Here is a 21,630-nt window from a genome sequence, read left to right as displayed (position 1 = left end):
TATTATGATTTGATATATATAGGTTAAACCTATAACTCACCAACATTTTTGTTGACGTTTTAAGCATGTTTATTCTCAGGTGATTATTAAGAGCTTCCACCGTCGCATACTTAAATAAGGACGAGATTTGGAGTCCATGCTTGTATGATATTGTGTAAAAACTGCATTCAATAAACTTATTTTGTTGTAACATATTTGTATTGTAAACCATTATGTAATGGTCGTGTGTAAACAGGATATTTTAGATTATCATTATTTGATAATCTACGTAAAGCTTTTTAAACCTTTATTGATGAAATAAAGGTTATGGGTTGTTTTAAAATGAATGCAGTCTTTGAAAAACGTCTCATATAGAGGTCAAAACCTCGCAACGAAATCAATTAATATGGAACGTTTTTAATCAATAAGAACGGGACATTTCAACCTATAACTCACCAACATTTTTGTTGACGTTTAAAGCATGTTTATTCTCAGGTGAATACTAAGAGCTTCCGCTGTTGCATACTAATATAAGGACAAGATTTGGAGTCCATGGTTGTATGATATTGTATAAAAACTGCATTCAAGAAACGTATTTCAATGTAACATATTTGTATTGTAAACCATTATGTAATGGTCGTGTGTAAACAGGATATTTTAGATTATCATTATTTGATAATCTACGTAAAGCTTTTTAAACCTTTATTGACGAAATAAAGGTTATGGTTTGTTTTAAAAATGAATGCAGTCTTTGGAAAAACGTCTCATATAGAGGTCAAAACCTCGCAACGAAATCAATTAATATGGAACATTTTTAAATCAATAAGAACGGGACATTTCAACTACATTCCCCACAAAATCGGGCAAAATTTTGTGGGAAATTTTTCAAAAATTTTTAAGTAGCTGATTATGCGCATTTTCGCAAGATAACTAGAAAATGGCGCTACGAACAAGACTTCCTTAAGGTTTTCCCTCGTTCGAAGCAGTTTAGATGCCGAAAATGACATTTTACTATTTTTAACTGTGAATTTTACACTTTTAGATCTTACGATAAGTAATACCTTCACATGTGAATTGTTGTGCCTGTTTAAATACCACTATGATACTTGTTTTTATTTAATATTGTATTTAGGTACATCGAGAATCATGTTGGGGCAACTATCTCACCTCTAGCTACACAACGTTGCTACTTTTATAACGTATTGGTTTGATTGATCGAGTATTTTCAGCCGCTTTTTTATTTCTCTAGATTCATAGCCTTATTTTTGTTTATAAATTTCATATTAATTGCGAATATATGATTCATAACCTTTTTTTTGTTTCTAAATTTCATAACCTTATTTCTCTAGATTCACATAATATTTGAGTTATTATTCACCTTTAGAAAAGTGCAAAATTCACATAATATTTGACTTATTATTTGCAGGTACCAGAAGTTATTGTTGATGTATCAGATGAAGGTGATGATGTTGACATTACTAATGGGATTCGCTGCGCAAAACGCAAGCTAGAAAGCCCGACTGATCTTTAATTTTAGTATTTCAAGTCATCATGATAGTGTTCATCTTGACTACGATGTTTATTTGAATTCCTTAGCTTTTATGTTTATGGTTTAATGTATTTCCAAACATTATGATGGTACTATTGTTTCGTAATTCGACGTTATATATTATCATGTTTTTCTTCTACATAGTAACGTTTATTCACCTCAATAATATACTACTTACTTAAATCTTACTTATGCAACTCCATCTTTAATGGAATATGGGCAAGAGTTCATTTTTCTTTTGTGAATTCAATCACATACTACAATTTTGTGACTTAATTTTAAGACATTACTTTGTTGTATATGGTATGTGAATAATGTTTGATTCGATTGGAGGAACATAACTTAAGTTTAATATATTAGTTTTCTATACATGTCTTCGTGAGTCTAGTGTTGGAGAATTGGGTTTGAATGCCGGATAAACCTTTGAATCGTGTAGTCACTTTCGCGATAAAGTATTTCGACCCTATACATAGATTGCCTTAGGGTTACACGAAATCTTTATTCGGGATAAGACAAAGGCACAACTCCAATATAGGCAATTAAAATTGGAAGTCAAGAACATAGATAATTTGTATATTGTGAATGATCAATCTTTCATCATCTTGAAATGGGAGACAAATACTCTTATTTATAGATTATGAAAGGTTATACATTTTGGCTCAAAAGTACCATGAATGGTCACACCTTTTGGCTAAAAGGTGTCCATGAATGGTTATAACTTTTAATGAAAAGGTGCCATGAATGGTTACACCATTCCATGAAATCTTACACCATTTCATTAAGGTTTACACCATTTCATGAATAGTTGTGTCTTTTGGCCAAAAAGACACCAACTAACAAACACAACCTTTCAATTATATGACTCTAGTTAGCTTAAACAAGCGTGTACTCCACACTCTCCTAACTTGTTATAGAGCTTAACTAGAAATCCATTTGTCTCAAGTAAATCACCTTATCACACAAAATGTCTGATGACACTAAAATCACCAACAATCCCCCCCATTTTAGTGTAATCTTTAGATTTACTTAATAACTTGAACAAACACACAAACTAATGCGTAAATGGAAATGTTCGTGAAGAATTGAATTTCCACTTAGTATATTATTTACGAGAATTCGAAAATCAGGGTGTTCGTGAAGAATTGAACCCTTCAATTCATTTGAAAACTATAAAATAATATACACATCAGTTTCTTACATTTCTCTAATGTTCATCTTGACGCTTTTATAAGCCATGCGTCCATATCCTTTCATGAGTATATAGGAAGCCAAGTCCAAGCTTCTTTGAAGCGGCAAAACTTCATACTCACATAGGTAACTCTTTTCCATCTTGCACCCGCATATGCAATTTTTCAAAAGAACTATTAAGAAGTTAAACTTCAACCTAACTCCACTTACGGGTCTAAACACATACTTTGGGATCAGTATATTTATGTGTTTCAATCTTCAGAAAGTAAGCTTACCTCATTGAATTCAGCTCCTAGCGTTGTACTAGAAGGGAATTGGGCGTCTCACTTTGGAAGATCTGGTTGGACTTCAATCCCACATCATTAGCCTAATTTGTGCGCGCTTTCGGCTAATGTTTTGTCCAGTGATTTAGTCAAACTTTGTTGTGACCCAACAACATTCACATACATCACTCCATTCGTAATCAACTCACGAAACGTGATATGTCTAAGGCATAAGTATCTAGATTTTCCCTTGTACATTTGACTATATGCCTTAGTCATAGGACATCCCATACCTAGGGATCTAATTGGACTTTACTCTCATTCACTTCGACTTCAATCAATTTTCTTTAGTAATCCTTTAATCCAAGGACTTACTGAATTCTTATTCTACCATAAGAAACTCGTGTACACTCATTTATTCATTGATTGATTAGTCGACATCAAGTCCAACATTTTCACAACTCATCAATGTAAACCTATAATTTATACACTCTTGATAATGTATCCTCATTATCATTATGTGCAAATTATTACCATTACATTGGATAGTAAGATTATAATTAACAAAACATACATTAGTCAATGCACTTCTAAATCAAGAAGAAAGACATCAAGTTTATAATGTTAATAATATGAACATCAACATTTTGATCCAAGATACCCCATGTATACCAAGTGTAAAATTCAACAACTTGTGAATATAATTGATCAATAATTGAATATATGCATCCTTAAATACTTAAGGATTCTTCAATTTAATTAGACTATAACTCAAATATATTACAAGTATTATAATACTTTCCGGTATTAATAGTCAACTAGCCGTGACATAACGTCATACCGAAATCGTCAATTTATACAAATTGTTGACAAACCAAAATTGAAATCGACTAGGAACGTTTGCACAAGCAACTGTACAAAAGTTATATTGGAACTGTCGATTTGACAACCAACAATCAATAGCAAATAACTACCATAATTTGTCATCTTGCGTGAGTTTGTCTTTGAATTTAAGTTCAACAGTTATCAAATATAACAATCATATTTACACCTTTTGACAAAAGGTTAGATTACCTTTATGTCAAAATTTGACAAATGAACACAAACACAAATTTGTTTAACGCAATTTGGATCAATACCAAAATCAGTGTTTTATTGTTGTTGCTGGACAACAGGAACACAAATGGTATAACCACCCAAGGCATGCGCACCCCAATTATTTCCAGATTTCACTTTCTATCAAAGGACACCATTTAAAACCATAAATTATTTAAATGCTCTTTCAAACGGTATTTCATATCATAAACACAATTAATATGTCATGGATCCTCTCAAATTTACTGAATATAATACAACTGAGAGTTATCAAATACGGAGTAACTTTAAAGAGCATTTTGACGGTTACATGTCAAAACTGATTGTTACCAATTACCCAATGGCTTTTGAGAGTTTCTAGACATGTAATGATTGGTTACCAACAGATTTGAACCAAAAGTATCATGCAATTCATGATTTACTCCTATCATGGATCATTATAGAAAATATAGAAAATGGATAGAAAATGTGTACTTGTTATTATGATTGAATCAATGCGTTGATCCACCGTCTTCAATCTTCAATCCATCAACGTCAAGCGTAATCCAAAAGCAAACAGCGACATCTCATAAATTTCTGTGACATTTTACTATAATAACCGTCCGTATTATGGTGTCTTCATTTAAATGAAGTCCATGTTTAATTATAAGTGTAGATAAAACATCCACCCAATTGATCGATCAATTAATAATTGATATAGTCCGTATAGTAACCTTCATGTTGTTTTCACCCATGATATTGGATTCGTGATGTAAATCCCAATCTTTCATGGTTTCACACGTAAACAATATAAAACAAAATAACATTGTTGCATTACGTGTTTGTGATTGGAACACGTATTCCTTATAACAAATAAAGGTTTTTAATTTGTTAAACCTTGACCAATATAGATCCAATATATTTTCAGAATCAATTATTTCATAGATTAAACATGTCACCGATCATAAATCGCATACCAAATCGCATAGTATGTTTTCCAGAATGATTTCACCACCTATGTCCTTTCTAGATTCATACAAGATTTATCACCATATTACAATTCCATGTCACCGCACCATGCAAATATCATATTTCTCCATGCAAGTTGAAGCAGTGACATTTGTAAATTTAATAAATTAAACTTGAATGAATGAACCTTGATCTCCGTTAATTGTTCTGTCATATTCATCATATATATGACTTGGATGCCTTTATTCAAATAAAAATTATCATATTTTTCACCGATTCCATCAAAGGTTCATCACCAAAATACTTTATCGCTTTGTTGGAGAATTGGGTTTGAATGCCGGATAAACCTTTGAATCGTGTAGTCACTTTCGCGATAAAGTATTTCGACCCTATACATAGATTGCCTTAGGGTTACACGAAATCTTTATTCGGGATAAGACAAAGGCACAACTCCAATATAGGCAATTAAAATTGGAAGTCAAGAACATAGATAATTTGTATATTGTGAATGATCAATCTTTCATCATCTTGAAATGGGAGACAAATACTCTTATTTATAGATTATGAAAGGTTATACATTTTGGCTCAAAAGTACCATGAATGGTCACACCTTTTGGCTAAAAGGTGTCCATGAATGGTTATAACTTTTAATGAAAAGGTGCCATGAATGGTTACACCATTCCATGAAATCTTACACCATTTCATTAAGGTTTACACCATTTCATGAATAGTTGTGTCTTTTGGCCAAAAAGACACCAACTAACAAACACAACCTTTCAATTATATGACTCTAGTTAGCTTAAACAAGCGTGTACTCCACACTCTCCTAACTTGTTATAGAGCTTAACTAGAAATCCATTTGTCTCAAGTAAATCACCTTATCACACAAAATGTCTGATGACACTAAAATCACCAACATCTAGCACATCTCACTTTCTTTGTAACTTATCTAATCGGTTTTTCACATTTGAGTTCATGGTTATGTTTGTAATAATGTTTCAATTCATAATCTAATCTAACACCATTATTCATATTTGTAGTGTTATTTACTCATTTCATACACTATCCCCAAGATTAGTGCATCACATTATTATTCTCACATTAATAATTATTCAAGCCCAATTAAATTGCCCATACATTACGGCCCAATTTATTTTGTTGGACTTTTTCCCAAATCGATACAAATAGAAAGAAATACCAATTACCTTACATATTACATTCAAACTAACCCTTATTTCTTCTATTTCCCTTCTACATCGAAGTATCTGCCTTCAATCGGGTATCCATTCGCGATGGCTTCAACAGGTAATCTTCTTGACTTGATTTAGGTTTTATTTTATGCATTTTCAACCGATTATGTAAAAGATTCAATAAACTCAAGTGTTAGTTCTTTTTTAGGGTTTTTAATATATCCTACAATTAAACATAACGAATCAATCGCTGGATACTAACTAATCAAATTTGTGAATAATGTTCCCTAAATCAGTTTTAACCTCATGAAGGATTGATTAATTTTATAAACAAACACATCAAAACTAATTAAACCTCTTCATTATTTTGATGTTTATGCATAAACTTCTGAAACCGATTTATGTTTAGTTGTCTATTTACAATATTGGTAAACGTTTTTTTAATGTTGTCTTTCGTGTGTTTATCCTATTTTGATGGAATTACGTTTACAAGGTAAATGTGTGTCTATTTTGTTGAACTAATAAAATAAACCTTTAGTGAACAATGGTATTAGATGATGTTTCCTGTTGTAAAGCATAATGTGTTGTAGTTCATAAATAGAATTTAATTTAATTGATTTTTTATTTAACATAAATAACTAGATGATTTTTATTATTTATTTATTAGATACTATTTGCATTGATGCAATTTATAGGGATATGGAACATTATCACTAACTTATACAGCAACACAATTATATTAATTGTCTTCAAATACACTATATCAAATTATATAACTGTCATTTGCTTATCTTGAGGAGTTCTGTTCCATGCCTATAACATGAATCTGTAACTGTGATTACAAAACTTATCAATTATGCAGGAAAAAATCTTACTGCTTTTACTTCCAAGAAAAACTTGAAATGTGCCAAAATTTCTGAATCTTCTATTTGGAAGAAGGGCTCATCATCAGCTAGATCACAGGAAAGTAAAACAAGGTCTAATAAGCCAATTGAAACCATTGTTATTGACGTCGATTCCGATGTAGACTCTGATGAAAAGTCCATCACTGAATGTCAGTTTAAGGATTACTCTTCCGACTTTTGGAATTCCAGTGACGATGAAGGTACATTCACGGTTGTAGATTTCATCATGCCTCGTGGCAACACCTGAGTTAGTTCTTATAATTCAAATCAATGAATTACTATTTTTCAACATAATCTACATAAATAAATCTATATGTATTGCATATCTATGAGGAGTTTTCATCAACTAATTTACCAAGTAATTCACATCTATGTTTTTGTTAATTTGCAGCGACTTCCAGAAGAGGTTGTCAAACTGCCCGAGCTCAAAAAGGATCATTATTATCAATGTTTGGATATAAAGAAACGTAAACATACTTGGGGACTAAAGAAGGATCCACGTGTCAAAAAACCCAATTTGTATGCGTCGTCTGGGTGGTATCGTTTTAAAAAACTCAATGGTTATGTCGGTGATGAAGTTTGTATGATAACATTCGACTCGACGAAGCTTTTCTTTGAAATGAAGGAAGATGACAAACACAGGATACATGATAGTTGTGTTTAAAGTTTAATTAACTTTTAATCTGCAATTTTCCATTAATATGCAGGTTAAGCTATCAATACTTCGGATTTATAACTTTGTATTTATCTGTGATCATGTGTGTAGGTTAGGTTAGTTGTTGAATACTTTGGGCCAGTTTCTATGATTCGTCATAAGCTTTTGTGAATCTATGTTACTATTATTGTACTGTGTGGTTTACCTAATCCTTATCAAGATTGCAAACAGTTTAAATTAACTAATATAACTTTTTAGGTATGTTTTATGTTTATTAAACTTTGTAACTAAATATGGGCCATGTCCAAATTTAGTGATCTAATTTTTATCAGCCCAATAACTGTTAATAATAATCTAATATACAAACAAACCCACTTTCCAACATTTATATTCTTAAACACGCCTGCAGATACGAGGGAAGGATGTTTCTATACACTTACATAAACTCAATAAACTATATAGATAGTGCATATATTAGTAATTCAATTATATTTTGAATCAAATTGTAAAAAATCAGATGAAGATGGACAATCAGTTTTAATATTGTAATCCCAATGAAAGAAATTTTCCAACAATAAAATGTTTTATTTTTATACATTTATCACCCAACACCCCGTTATATAAATTTTATGATCCTTAAATAAGTTAAATGGTCAATATGTTCTAGTTGTTGGTCCTTATAAACGTATCCATTATTTTAAATGCACTGGATCACAGATATTACATATCTGCAAACAATGATGGTCCAATACAAAACTTAATAACTCAGATACTTTTATTGTTTATTTTTTCAAATTGTAAGCCCATTCAATTCATTAAGCCCGATCCTGTAATGCACCACTTATTTTCTGAGCGGTATCATTAAAACAAATACGTATTCAGGAAATAGCCCTAAAACCGTCAGTTCTATCGACTGTCAATCTTCCACACACCTAAAACCGTCATCGTCCACATCCGGATTCTGGTAACCGCCATCGTCAACATACACTACAAACTAACTGATCATATTCGCCAACAATCACTTACAATTACCTGTCATTTTAAGCATGTAAGTTGTATTCTTTCCCTTTCAATGAACTCTGAGAGTAGGAATTGTTTGAACTTCAATGAATATATGATTTTAATTGACAAAATATCAAAATCTGATTTGTTCATATTATTTGGAACTACAATCAATCGGAATACATCATAATTATATGCATCAGTAATACTCAATAATATGTTTATCAATATTAGGCATTTTGTTGTTTTGTTTATAATTTTTATGTTACAACATCTGTAATTTGAATTTACAATGCCATAATACTGTCACATTATTTATCATATTCGTTTTATTGTTTTTAATGTGCTTACTCAATTTAAGCAGACTGAAAACCAAGAAACAACTATAATATTATTTGAATAAAACTATAAACTACAACTGTTATTTTTCAAAAACGAATTTAATTTATGAACAACATTTTATGTCACTTTAATATTCATATTTATAAAGTACTTATCACAAGATACAGTGAATCTTCTATACCTATACAATATGTTTAATTGTTACGCTGTATACTTTGTTTATGTTAAAAATGACAGTACTATACAATATTAAAAATTCAATACGAATCAATATATTAGCAGTAAGTTGTTTCATATACACGTTTGTTACAACAACATTTGCAAATCAATCAATGCATATACAACAATTATACACATCATAAATGTACAACTTATTACTGCTCCTCCTTATACAAATATCAAATTTTACATATTCAATGGCTAACGAGCAAAGCAAGATGCATCGCCCGTCATTCATCCACACATTTTCCCGTTTAGATGATATATTACTGGTATTGTTAATGTTTAATCTATACAATTCTATTATACTTTATTGTTTTATTGTTCAGTTGCATATAGAATTGGCTATTTATACAGAAAATGTTATTTTTTATACAGCCTCTGCCATTATCTTGGTTTCACGAATTTTATCAGGAGACGCTACCTGCACATAACGTTTGGCTACACACTTTACAAGGCTATAAGTCAGAAGTCACTTTCAGCATACACGATCTCACTTTATTTCTAAGTGAAGGATTTGGCAAGATCATTACCGGTCTTAAAATTAAAATGTCTGACATTCTCTGCATTACAGCAATTGACAAAGGCAATTATGAGTTAGTTATTTATTCGAAAAGAACAATGGCTCCAAAGAACTGGTTCAATATCACCAAAAATTGGGTGAAAATTACAGAATTGCAACTCAGAATGTTCGAAAACGCACATTATAGGAGATTCCCTTCATTCATGCAGATTGTAGATGGATCCAACGTTAATGTACTGGTATGTAGTTTATTGATTAATAACTCAATTTACTGATTAATAACTCAATTTACATACAACAATATTTAAAATCAACTTAAATGTTTTAATTTTATTTTTCAAAATAATATTGCTATTGATATTTAGAAATGTTGCATCATTTTTTTGTACAATACAATGTTCTTTAATTAAATTGTGTTTTATTTTAATCATATATTCACATTTTTTATTATATAACAGACAATGGCTAAAAAAATAAAATCTGCATATAAGGGAAGGAAAAGCCCGCAGGATCATGTGTGGATTCACTATAATGGTTCGTACAAAAAAAGTATACCTATTTCTATGATTCAAGAAAAGTTGATATTTCGCGAAGGCTGGCAAGAGTTAATTTCTGACTTACAATTAAATCGGGGAGATAGAGTTATTTTTTATGCAATTAATTTTCGTAATATAGAATTAATCATTTATAATGAAGTTGGTGATGAAAATAAAAATATATCAACTGCGCTTCTTGGGGAAATCGACCATCCTGACTACTTACAAAATGAGGTTAAAAGTTATGATTGCAGAATAACAGTGCCACGAAGTCGTGTTTTAGTAAGTACACATTATTATCTTTATGATTGCAGTTGTGTTTTCTTATGTATCAGATTTAATTTTATAAAGATTTAACGAATGTTTCTTTTTGCTATAAGCATCTTCCAAAAGAATTGATGTTACTTCCTGGACTACGAAGTGGAAAAATTGTTTCATGTTACAATTTAGCAAGGAAGAAATACAAATGGCGGTTGAAACAGGAAAATTCAAGGACAAAGCCAAACCTATCAGTTATAAATGGTTTTCATCAATTCAGAAAAGAAAATCGCTTAAAATATGGAACAAACTAGATATACACCTACTATTTTGGTGAACGCGCTTTCTATCTATATTGATTTTTAGGAAAATCATACAAAAACGTTATTTCATTTGCTGGGTTGAATAACAATGTTGGTATCAATCGTCTAAACAAACTTCATTAGTGAATATATGAATTCTATAGGAGCAATGCAGGTAGGTCGAATCCATCCATTTTTAACCACAACTTCCACAAAAAACAAATGGTTTCAGATTGAACCTTTCAACTGTTGCACTTATCTAAATCAAAATCCGTCATGTAAGTATCGATTCCTTTTAGCTAACTTTATTTTATTGTTTTGTTTTAACTTAAATTGATTTGAATATTTATAATTCATATGTTATATTTCCGTGTGTAATTCATATGTTTACATTATAACTGTAATGTTCAACAGGAATTCAAATACCATGATATCTTCATCGCTTCCTTTACGTTCGTTCATTTCAATAGATCAATATAAACTTGCCACTAATCAGGTACTTATTTAATTTACTTTACTGTTGAATACAATAAAAAATTTTGTTTCATTTTATGGAATTCATATTTATCTTCATAAAAATATTCTGTTTATTACATGCATCCCCTGAACAATGGGTTAAATCGCAGTGCATAAATTCTATTCATTCACAAATTGTCCTTATTCGTACACCCAAATGGTTATTGTGCTCATGTTTACTATCACACTCCTAGTTAGGACCTGGGCAAAATCTGACTTAATATCAAAATATACCAACATATTATAATAGCGAGAACAATACTAAATGAGAAAATTAAACTTTATGGAGTACGCAGCGGAAAATGAAATGTCGTTACAAAGGAATAAAGTAATTATTTAAATGCAATAGTAATAAATGCGATAATCTCTTGATCATATGTCCAAGTAGCATCACATAAGCAGTAGATAAAAAGCTTGTATCAAATAGCACCTGAGACAAAACATACTAAAGTGTCAACCAAAAAGGTTGAGTGAAGTTCATTGGTTTAACAAAAGTTTGACCGTTATTTTAGACCACAAGATTTAGTTTGTAAAGTTGATCTCCCGCAGGATCAAAAAGTTATGCCAAAGCGTGATATTTAGACTAAACGTTCAAGTTTGTCCCATGACAAGTTGTGTCTGTCCTTGTCGGTTTAAATTTCATTATCAAGTAATACAAAGACTTAGTCAAATGTATCGGGGACGTTACTCCCGATAGGCCTACCCCTAATAATTAAGCATGCAGCAGCAATTAAAAATATCACTGTAGGGACTTAGTCGGACATAGCCGGGTATAGCATAGTTTAACATTTTGGTACTTGTGTCTAAAGTGTAAAAAGTAAAAATAGCATGTGTCTCACCCCAAGTAAAGTAAGTAAGTTTGCTAGCAGTAAAGAGGGGCTATGAATTCACCTTAGTAAGTAGAGCTAGTTATTCCTCGGAATAGAGAGCAGTAAAGTCAACCTATGTCATTTAAGAGTAGTAAGTGTTTTTGCTCATGTTTAAGTTTAAGTATGTGTTTAAGCTTAAGTGTGTAAGCATAATTTGTTTTACTAAGTTTACATTCCTAGTAAGTTTCCACTTTTAGAAAGTTTCCATTTTTAGAAGGTTTCTATTTTTAGAAAGTTTTCACTTTTAGTAGGTTTCTCATTTTAGTAAGTTTCTATGATTAGAAAGTTTCTACTTTAAGAGTGTTTTCCATTTTAGGATACTTGCCGTATTAGATAAGCTTCCAATCACCTCTTTCCCTTCGAATGGCCATTTCAGATATAGGGGCTTGAGCCATAAGACCCTTTAAATCGGAAATCCAAACCCTTCCGCCTAGAGTTTCGTAGAAACCATTCGTCAAGAAAGTTCGAAGATCTATACATCTCTAATACATATCCCAAAATATTTTTATATTACAATATAAGTAGTATGTTATAGGTGCTAGTAATAGTAATAGTGTATACATGTTAATTAATAGCATAAGTAGTTTTAGGGTTTTATTAATTAGGGTTAGTTAATTAGAGTAGTAATAAATAATTAGAGTTTAGTAATTAATGTCCTAGGATTTCATAAATATCTAGGGTTTATTTATTAATTAGGGTTTTAATAAACTAGAGTTTTGATTAAAGTAGTATAGTTTAGGTGTAATTAGGGTTTAGTAAATTAAGATTTTATTGAATGTAGTAATGATTAGGATTTTAATAATTAAAGTGGTATTAAATAATTATGGTTAGGTTTAATAAATTAGGGTTTAATAATTAATTAGGTTTAGGGTTTAAGTAATTAGGGTTTAGTACACATATATATATATTTTCGTGTATATATATATATATGTATATAAAAATATAATTTTTACACGTATATATGTATATGTGTCGATATGTATATATATATATATATATATATATAAATTTATTTTGTTTCCTTAATTAACCATAACAAATCTCCTAATTGTATCTAGGGTTTTAAAGATCAAAGTCCCCCCCCCCCCCCTTTTTTTTTCTAGTCGGCATGTATATGTATATGTATAGATTTATATATTTTTTTTTACATGTAAAGATCTAGGTTTGTTCATATGTTTATATGTTTATTAATTTATACGAATATAGTTTAAAACAAAGATCAAAGAATTAAGGAAATAGTTTAGGGTTTTATGTTATACCTTTGAAGATCCAAGAAGATTAACAAAGAAAAGAAGAACTCGATGAAGATGGAAGATCAAAATTTTGAATATCTTGAAGAACACCTTGAAGATTCACGAAGAACACGAAGAACGCGAAGAACACTTGAAGATTACTTGAAAACCCTCAAGGATTTCGATGATGATGATGATGGTGTTGGGGTTTCGGTTTTGGCCGAAAACAAGAGAGAAAGAGGGAGATTTGAGAGAGATTTTTTATTGTGATTTGATACATGGAATGGTTTAGCCTAGGTCCCTATTTATAGGAGTGTTAGGATTATTCTAGAATTAGGGTTTTATAAGGAATTACTTAGGGAACAAGTTGGCTTGATGAGGAGGTTAGAGTTGGTGATTTGGGCCAAAAATTAGAGGGGTAGGGAGGTAATTTTACCCTCCCAAAAATCGGCTAGGGTTTTAGGGTTAGGGTTTAACATTTTTCACTTTTAACCTTGCACTTTAATTTAGCTTAATAACCCTTAATTATTCAAGTTTATTTATTTTAATTACACAAGTCTTTATAGTTATTTATTTACTCACAAAAGTTTATTAACTTATTATTTTTATTAACTTGTACAAAGTTAATTATCGTATTTTATAATTCTTAACGCTTAACCTTTATCGATTAAATTTTAATTATTAAGTTTTATCGTTGGGCATTTAATAAGGAAAAGTATAGAATGGAAAAATGAGAAATATAGAATGGAAAAATGAGGATCGTTATAGTACCTCCCCGTTATTGAAAACTTCGTCCCGAAGTTTTTAGGTAGTTTCCTCATTTGCATCAGCAGTTGAGAAGAGATGGATATATTTCCGTTTCATGTGGTCTTTGCGTTCCCAGGTATATTCGGGGCCTCTACGCGAATTTTACCGGACTTTAACGATAGGTGAAAGGATCCGAAACTAATCATCCGGACATCGTCCATATAGATTAAAAACGAATTACAATAGTTGATAACATCGCGAGGTACTTGACCTCTATATGATACATTTTACAAACGTTGCATTTATTTCTTAAAGGCAATCTATTATTACATCGAGAGTTGACATATTAGCCTAACATTTTATAACAACCAAATGATCTAATCTGCCATTTTCATAACAATAGTCTTTAATGAACTTCAATGACTCGAATGCAACGTCCTTGTATCATAGCTTAAATGGTCCCAAGTAGTATCCTTAACATGAGCTAATGCACAGCGGAAGACTTAATTCGTACCTGAGAATAACATGCTTTAAAACGTCAACATAAAGTTGGTGAGATATATAGGTTTGATGCTAGCAGCGTTATAACAATGGACCACAAGATTTCGTATATAATCATTTCAATAAAAATATTCTAAGTGGTTGAGCACTTGGTAACCATACTTAACATTTAATCACGTCGCATATTCCCTTTAATATGAAATCTTACTACACCGTACCAAGGTGTAGTCGCAAAACGAAGTACTGTGCAACCGTTGAATACTGGTCGTCCAGTCCGGTTGGGGTTGTCAGGCCCGATAGATCTATCAACAGGATTCGCGTTTACAATACCGCTGTAAATATTAGTTACCAAGCTACAGGGAAGTATGCCAGTGGTACAACTCAACGTAGAATATATTTTTCAGTTACTTGTGTCCATAACGTAAAACATAAAATACATGTATTCTCATCCCGAAATATTTAGAGTTAAAAGTGGGACTATATACTCACTGTTGTCTCGAAGATATATATATTTTTGACTTGGTCTTCCGGTTGATATCACGAACCTATCCATATATAATATATCAATATATTTTCATTTTAAACAAACATCTCGTATATATATTTATAATACTTTTAATACTTTGAATAATTCCTTAGTCCGTAGTTAGCGTTTCGATGTTAGTAATTCAATTTTAATGGTTCATTTTTAGATGTTTAATATACCCGCAATAAATAAACCCCCAACGAAATAAATAAAACTCCCATAAAACCCCATCGTATATGTGTTGGTCGAGATTAATCTTGACCCATGGTACCGGTGTTGTCAAATGACGTGTTGCGTACATAAAGTACCGGTGTTGTCAAATGACGTGTTGCGTACAATCATGGGATCTTATGATTAATCTTCTCGTGTTGTTTACGGGTGATCCTGAACCATATGAAATTGAATTATGAGTACATATATATAAAATATCATGTTATCTTAGAAATATGTGATTTATATCCTTTTTTCCAATTGATCCCGTAGTTGAAATGATCTAGGATAACCAATTTTGTTTCGGTCATAGTTTCTTCGTTACAAGTCCGTTTTCGTTGATTCAAATTGCCATCTTCTTGGATCGAGTTCTTCTTTAAGACTATGAACTGTAAATACCTTGGTTTGTATTCAAAATCATACGGCATAAGTGAAACATTAGTGAAACATATGAAGTTAAACATTTTGTTACAAAAAAAAAAATCATTTAATGACCATTTTTCTAAAAATACTTATACTTTGAAAAACCAAGTTTTACCTTATTAAATTAGCATATATTTAAGTTATATTACAGGTCTTGAAGTATTTTAAAAGTTAAGTTAGAAGGATCTATTTAGTTTGCAAACAAGTTTGAAAACATTCAAACTATGTTCTTGTTGTTAAACTTTTGTACCACAAAATAAGATAGCTATATATATATGAATCGAACAAGGTTATGAACATAGATTCTACCTCAAGTTCCTTGGATAAGTTTGCTGTAAAAGAGGAGTAAGAAGCTAGAATCAAAAGGGTGATAGAAGTGGATGAAAGATTGGAAGTAAGTTGGTGTTCTTGGAAGGTTTTCTTGAAGTGTTTTTGTATGGTTTTCTTATGGTGTTTATGTAAGGTTTTTGAAGCTAGATCTTCTTAGAACTTTACTGAATTGTTGAAGGTGTTTAAGGGTTATAAGTGTGTGTGTTTTAGCTAGGAGATTGAAGTAGTAAATGAATCAAAATGATGATACATATATACTCCTAAAAATGTGATCTTTAAGGATAACATGACAAAATTTTAGTTTGTAATCTTATGTATTTGTCAAACAATAATACAAAAGCAATTACCTTATACCTAGGGTAGTAACAAGGGCTGGTTAGGTGGTGATTTGATGTGTATATACCAATAGTAAATACGTATAGAAGCTAGGTATGATACGAGTACAAATACTCTAGATATACGTATAGAAATTTTGTGAAAAATGGAATGAGGATTCAAATATAGCTATCTTTTGTGAATACACTTATATGATTTTATGTATTTAAGTCTTAAAAGTGAGTAAATACATTACTTATACGATATATGTATAAACATTATAAGTCTTAAGTATTTATGTCAAATAACGTTACGTATAGTTATCGTTTTGAAAACTTAAGTTAGTAGTTTCAAAATATACTTATAACTTATAGTTTTTGATACAAAATAAGATATTAAAACATTCATTAATCATGTTAAATATGTATATATACATATATATACGCAAACGTATAATTATCATATATTGTATAGTTCGTGATATCGTCGGTCAAACTAGACGGTCAAACGTTGTGTAAAACTCTTTTCGGAAATATAAATCTCGACAATTTGGATTACTTATCATGTTGGTAAGTTTTAATTTATGTAAATATTAATCTTATAAGTATAGAACGATCGAAAAAAATGCGGGTCAACTTTAGGGTTTTTGCTTATCGTGTCGGAACCATATAGAGATTAGAGTTTAAATTTGGTCGGAAATTTCCGGGTCGTTACAGTAGGTATGTTGCTTTTACGCGTTTGTTTGACCTCTCCTTCCATGATTTCTATAGGTTCTTCAACGAAGTGCATTTGCTCATCAATGCGAACGTCATTCAGAGGAATAACGAGTGTGTCGTCAGCAAGACACCGTTTAAGATTTGAGACATGAAACACATCATGTACTTGACTGAGTTCAGTTGGTAGTTCTAATCGATATGCTACGGGACCAATTTTTTCAGTGATCGTGAATGGCCCAACATATCGTGGACTGAGTTTACTTCGCTTACCGAAGCGGGCAACACCTTTCCAAGGGGATACCTTCAACATGACTTTATCTCCAACTTGGTATTCGATGTCTTTTCGTTTCTTATCGTCATAGCTCTTATGTCGGCTACGGGCAGTTTCTAAACGTTGCTTAATCGGAGCGATCTTTTCGGTAGTTTCGTGAATGATTTCAGGACCAGTTAAATGTCTGTCCTCAAGTTCATCCCAACACATAGGGGATCTACACTTCCGACCATATAAAGCTTCAAAAGGTGCAGTTTTAATGCTAGAGTGATAACTGTTGTAGTAAGACAATTCAACCAAAGGCAGATGTCTATCTCATCCTTTGCCGAAATCGATTGCACAAGCACGTAGCATATCTTCCATGGTTTGAATAGTCCGTTCACTTTGACCATCAGTTTGGGGATGATAAGCTGTACTCATGTCGAGTTGAGTTCCAAGAGCAGACTGTAAAGTTTTCTAAAATCTAGAGACGAATCGATTAAGATTATCATTTAACACACTATTTAACGCTATAAACTACTTTGGTGCTTCCTTGACTACAAATGAGGCCATTTCACTGTTGATTTTATTCATTTGTATGACTAACTAAATTTTATATGACTAACTCATATTACTTGAATGCGGTTACTTATTTTCTGTTTCGAACCCGCAAAGTTGCGGGTATTACACTAGTTTGTTGTTTATAGCATACGTATTAATCGGTACTTCGTACTTAGTTAGGGTTTCAAAAATCACAACTGAAGAAAGGGAATAGCAGCACGTCGACCCATTATTAGTTAGGGTTTCAAAAATCACAACTGAATCCATAAAAAAATCCCCTATCATCGTTCATTTTCATTGATGCAATTCTGAATCATCAGCATCACACAAAGGTCTACTGACGACATCAAACCATCGCCGCCGTGAAACAACCGTCGCTTACCTCCAACTCAAACCGCTTCTGTCAATTTCGTGAATATGTTTGTTATTTCGCGTAATCCGAGCTGTATCATCGTCCTTCTAATTTGATTAGGTAAATTGATTTCAAAGTTTCTGTAATTTCTAACCATTTTGTAATTTATTTTGATGCAACCTGCATAAAAGTAAAGATTACTTCTTAATTTTTAAACATGTTGAGTTTTTAGTTGAATTTTTAGTATTTTAGTTACTCTTCAGTGTTAAAAAACTTTCCGATTTCACAAACCTTGCTGATTTTAACTTATTATCGATACCTGGAACTTTTTTTTGGTAGGTGTCGTTGGTTGATTAGTAACGTATGTAAATGTGTTTATTTTTTGTTCAATTTTTTGTATTTTAGTTACTCTTTGGTGTTTATCTAACTCTATAATGTCATTGTTGTAGGTTCTTTGATTGCATTTGGATTATCATCTTCATTAAGGTATTTAGATTTACTGTCATTATATATTTTCTTTTAAGAAATGTGTATTAGTATGTTGTTCTTTTAGCTATTTTATCGATTATTTAGTTTGTATTTCTTGATTAATACCCGCTGCTGATGGTGTGTTGTGTTATTGTTATGTGTTTGCTTTCTATAATTTATACTTTACGTAGTAGATTGTTACTTCTGTTTCATATCATGTCGTATAGGTGTTGTTAGTTAGTGATTTGTCTTTCAGTTAATACATTGTGCTGTTTATTGTGGGCTGTTTTCTTTTGTAAATTATGCTATTTATGCCTAACAATCATGATTTGATGCTCTATATTAATGTTATCAATCTGACATGTTCTATCTTTCATGTTCTGCCCAAAACACAGTTAAAATGTTGTATTATGAATTGGCATATAGCATTTGTGTATTAACTGATGCTCTATACTATTGTTTCTGCATCTATGTGTAGTAACTGATTTTAGCATTTACAAAACTTAGCCCTTTGTTGTTAGTTTACTTTCTATAAATAATGACTTGCTATTGATTTTTGAACATAATTTAATATTATGTATGTACACTTTCATATCTTTGTGATTAAGTTGTGCAAAAATTAATTAACTTTGTTATTTGTACATCTGTATGTAGTAAAGTTATATCATCTGTTATTAACTTCAGTTATAACATTTGCTTACTTATTATCAAATATTCATACCAAAATATAAAAAAGTTGATCCTTTTCCATCATTTTCTTTTTATAGTACTCAAAAGTTTAGTCAAAGAACAAATATTAAGCACTTGTTAATCAGCCTACAAATCTTCCTTTACAATGCCCGGCCCATTTAACTTCTACGTATTGATCACCAAAGACAACTTCACCCAAAACAGCCTCGCGAGTTCCCTTTTTTGTTTATTTGGCTTGATTTTTCACCATCATAATTTATCCATTTTATATATTTATTTATTTGTTTATTTATTTTTTTTCCTAACTAATTTTTTTACAATCAGAGAATTTCCACCGAGTTTGATGAAGAACAAATGAAGCAGATTCAGTCAAACGACAACATGATACTAATGGTTTCAGATAACAAGAATTGGTGTATGGGTTGGCAAATCTCGACTGATGGCCATCTTTTGCTACAGAATGGTTGGCCCGAATTTGCTAAGCATTATCGTATAAAGATTGGGCAACTGTTACAGTTTGATCATATTCATGGAAGTTCAAATTTTCACATTCGAATATATGGTGAAAACACTCATGAGATAACTACCTTTCCATCCATTAACTCCTCCCACTTGGAGCAAGAAATCGATCAACCCGTGCTGCAAACAAATTCCAATGTTCAAGAAACACAAGGCAAGATTCTCATTTGAGCTTTTTTCTTTACATTTATTATATTATTTTAGTTATTATTATCTATATTATACGTAGTATATGTTTATTATTTATTATTATATATATAAGAATTATTAACATAACAATTGATATAGCCATGAATGCTTTCATAAATATTTGACGGATGAAACTTGTTATGCTCGACCCATTTGACTCATTCACAAAACCCATTAGACCTATTTTTATTTATTAAGCTTCAAGAATTGATACCCATTTGACCTTTTCTTTTATATTTTGTATAGGACCCAATAGGTTGCACCCAAACCCATTGGACCTTTTTTTTATGTTTTATTTTAACCCTTTTAGTATTATCTTTAAATGTGTAGGTGGAGCACAAAGTTCAGAAAACCGGTTTTGTTCTGTCAAAATATCTGAATCATACTCCAAGTTTCGTGATTTGTACCTGCCTGCCAGTTTTTTTCGAAAATATATGACTGGTGAAAACAACCACGGAGATTGCATGTTTCAGACACCAGATGGGCAAAAGTGGGGCCCAATTCAGTTCAAAGAGAAAACGGCGTCGGGTGGGAGACTTTCTGGTGTTAAATTGAAGGAGTTTTTCAACGATGTGCATCTGGGCGTGGGTGACGTGTGTGTTTGAGCTGATTGATGACGTGGCAAAAGTGCTGAAAGTGACCATCCTTGGGGTAATTAGCTTAGCTGCATTGAGATATACAATAATTAGAAACTGAGTTTAGAGGATACATACGTAACTAAGTTTAGAGATTTTGGCTAATTAGCTTAGCTGCATTTAGAGAAAATACCATTTTGATGTACATATAATTCATTTGCATCTATCTCATAGCAGCTGAAAAACAGATTAAGATATGCCATAAGCATATGCTTTTTAGCTATTGATATGTTTGTTGTTTTATGTTTTATATTATGATATGATATGATTAGACCTTGTCGTTTTTAGCTAATGGTTGTCGTATTCTGTTTAGTTTTGGGCTAATGGTGTCGTTTTCTACAGTGTGGTTTGTTTCTTTTTGTAATTTGTCTAATATTAGTGGGACACATGCTTTGATTTGGGATAAGTAGGTCTTTTTTTTTTTAATATGATTAAGCCGGATCAAGATATATGCAATTTGGTATCTTCTTTGCTTCTTTTGTTTCCTGGTAACTTTCTTACTGTAAATCTCTGTTTTTTTTCCTTTGTTTTATTTATGGGCTTACGTATGCTGCTTTCTTGCTTTTTTGTTTCTAAATTTCATATTAAATGGGAATATATGAGATTGTATTTTCGTTTTGATGATAA

The 21,630-nt window shown here is 31.3% G+C and overlaps 2 protein-coding genes across 4 annotated transcripts; both read left to right on the top strand.

Moving 5' to 3' along the window:
- Positions 1-6,248: 6,248 nt before the first annotated feature.
- Positions 6,249-7,975, top strand: LOC139858878 (uncharacterized). 2 transcript variants are annotated; one of them, XM_071847716.1, is made up of 3 exons: positions 6,249-6,327; positions 7,075-7,317; positions 7,509-7,975. In XM_071847716.1, the coding sequence occupies exons 1-3, from the start codon at positions 6,315-6,317 to the stop codon at positions 7,586-7,588; spliced, it is 336 nt and encodes a 111-aa protein (XP_071703817.1). In that variant the 5' UTR covers positions 6,249-6,314; the 3' UTR covers positions 7,589-7,975. The 2 variants fall into 2 exon arrangements, with proteins under 2 accessions (XP_071703817.1, XP_071703818.1); XM_071847717.1 differs by having other exon boundaries at positions 7,075-7,364; positions 7,509-7,974.
- A 3,391-nt stretch (positions 7,976-11,366) lies between these two features.
- Positions 11,367-21,200, top strand: LOC139858617 (uncharacterized). Of its 2 annotated transcripts, none has more exons than XM_071847450.1 (5): positions 11,367-11,450; positions 18,952-18,988; positions 19,738-19,868; positions 19,985-20,333; positions 20,699-21,200. In XM_071847450.1, the coding sequence occupies exons 3-5, from the start codon at positions 19,806-19,808 to the stop codon at positions 20,971-20,973; spliced, it is 687 nt and encodes a 228-aa protein (XP_071703551.1). In that variant the 5' UTR covers positions 11,367-11,450; positions 18,952-18,988; positions 19,738-19,805; the 3' UTR covers positions 20,974-21,200. The 2 variants fall into 2 exon arrangements, with proteins under 2 accessions (XP_071703551.1, XP_071703550.1); XM_071847449.1 differs by lacking the exon at positions 11,367-11,450 and adding an exon at positions 18,339-18,622.
- The last annotated feature ends 430 nt before the right edge of the window (positions 21,201-21,630 follow it).

Source organism: Rutidosis leptorrhynchoides, chromosome 7 (genome assembly GCF_046630445.1).
Source record: "Rutidosis leptorrhynchoides isolate AG116_Rl617_1_P2 chromosome 7, CSIRO_AGI_Rlap_v1, whole genome shotgun sequence".
NCBI classification, from domain to species: Eukaryota; Viridiplantae; Streptophyta; class Magnoliopsida; order Asterales; family Asteraceae; genus Rutidosis; species Rutidosis leptorrhynchoides.
The sequence above is the reverse complement of the archived record's forward strand: the minus strand, read 5'-3'. Positions and strand labels throughout refer to the sequence as shown.

Bases quoted from the DNA above. Each gene is read 5' to 3' on its own strand.
- LOC139858617 (XM_071847450.1), top strand. From the start codon at position 19,806: ATGCCCGGCCCATTTAACTTCTACGTATTGATCACCAAAGACAACTTC. The intron at 19,869-19,984 runs GCGAGTTCCCTT...TTTTACAATCAG, and splicing joins ACTTCACCCAAAACAGCCTC to AGAATTTCCACCGAGTTTGA. The intron at 20,334-20,698 runs GCAAGATTCTCA...TTAAATGTGTAG, and splicing joins CAATGTTCAAGAAACACAAG to GTGGAGCACAAAGTTCAGAA.
- LOC139858878 (XM_071847716.1), top strand. The intron at 7,318-7,508 runs GTACATTCACGG...GTTAATTTGCAG, and splicing joins GAATTCCAGTGACGATGAAG to CGACTTCCAGAAGAGGTTGT.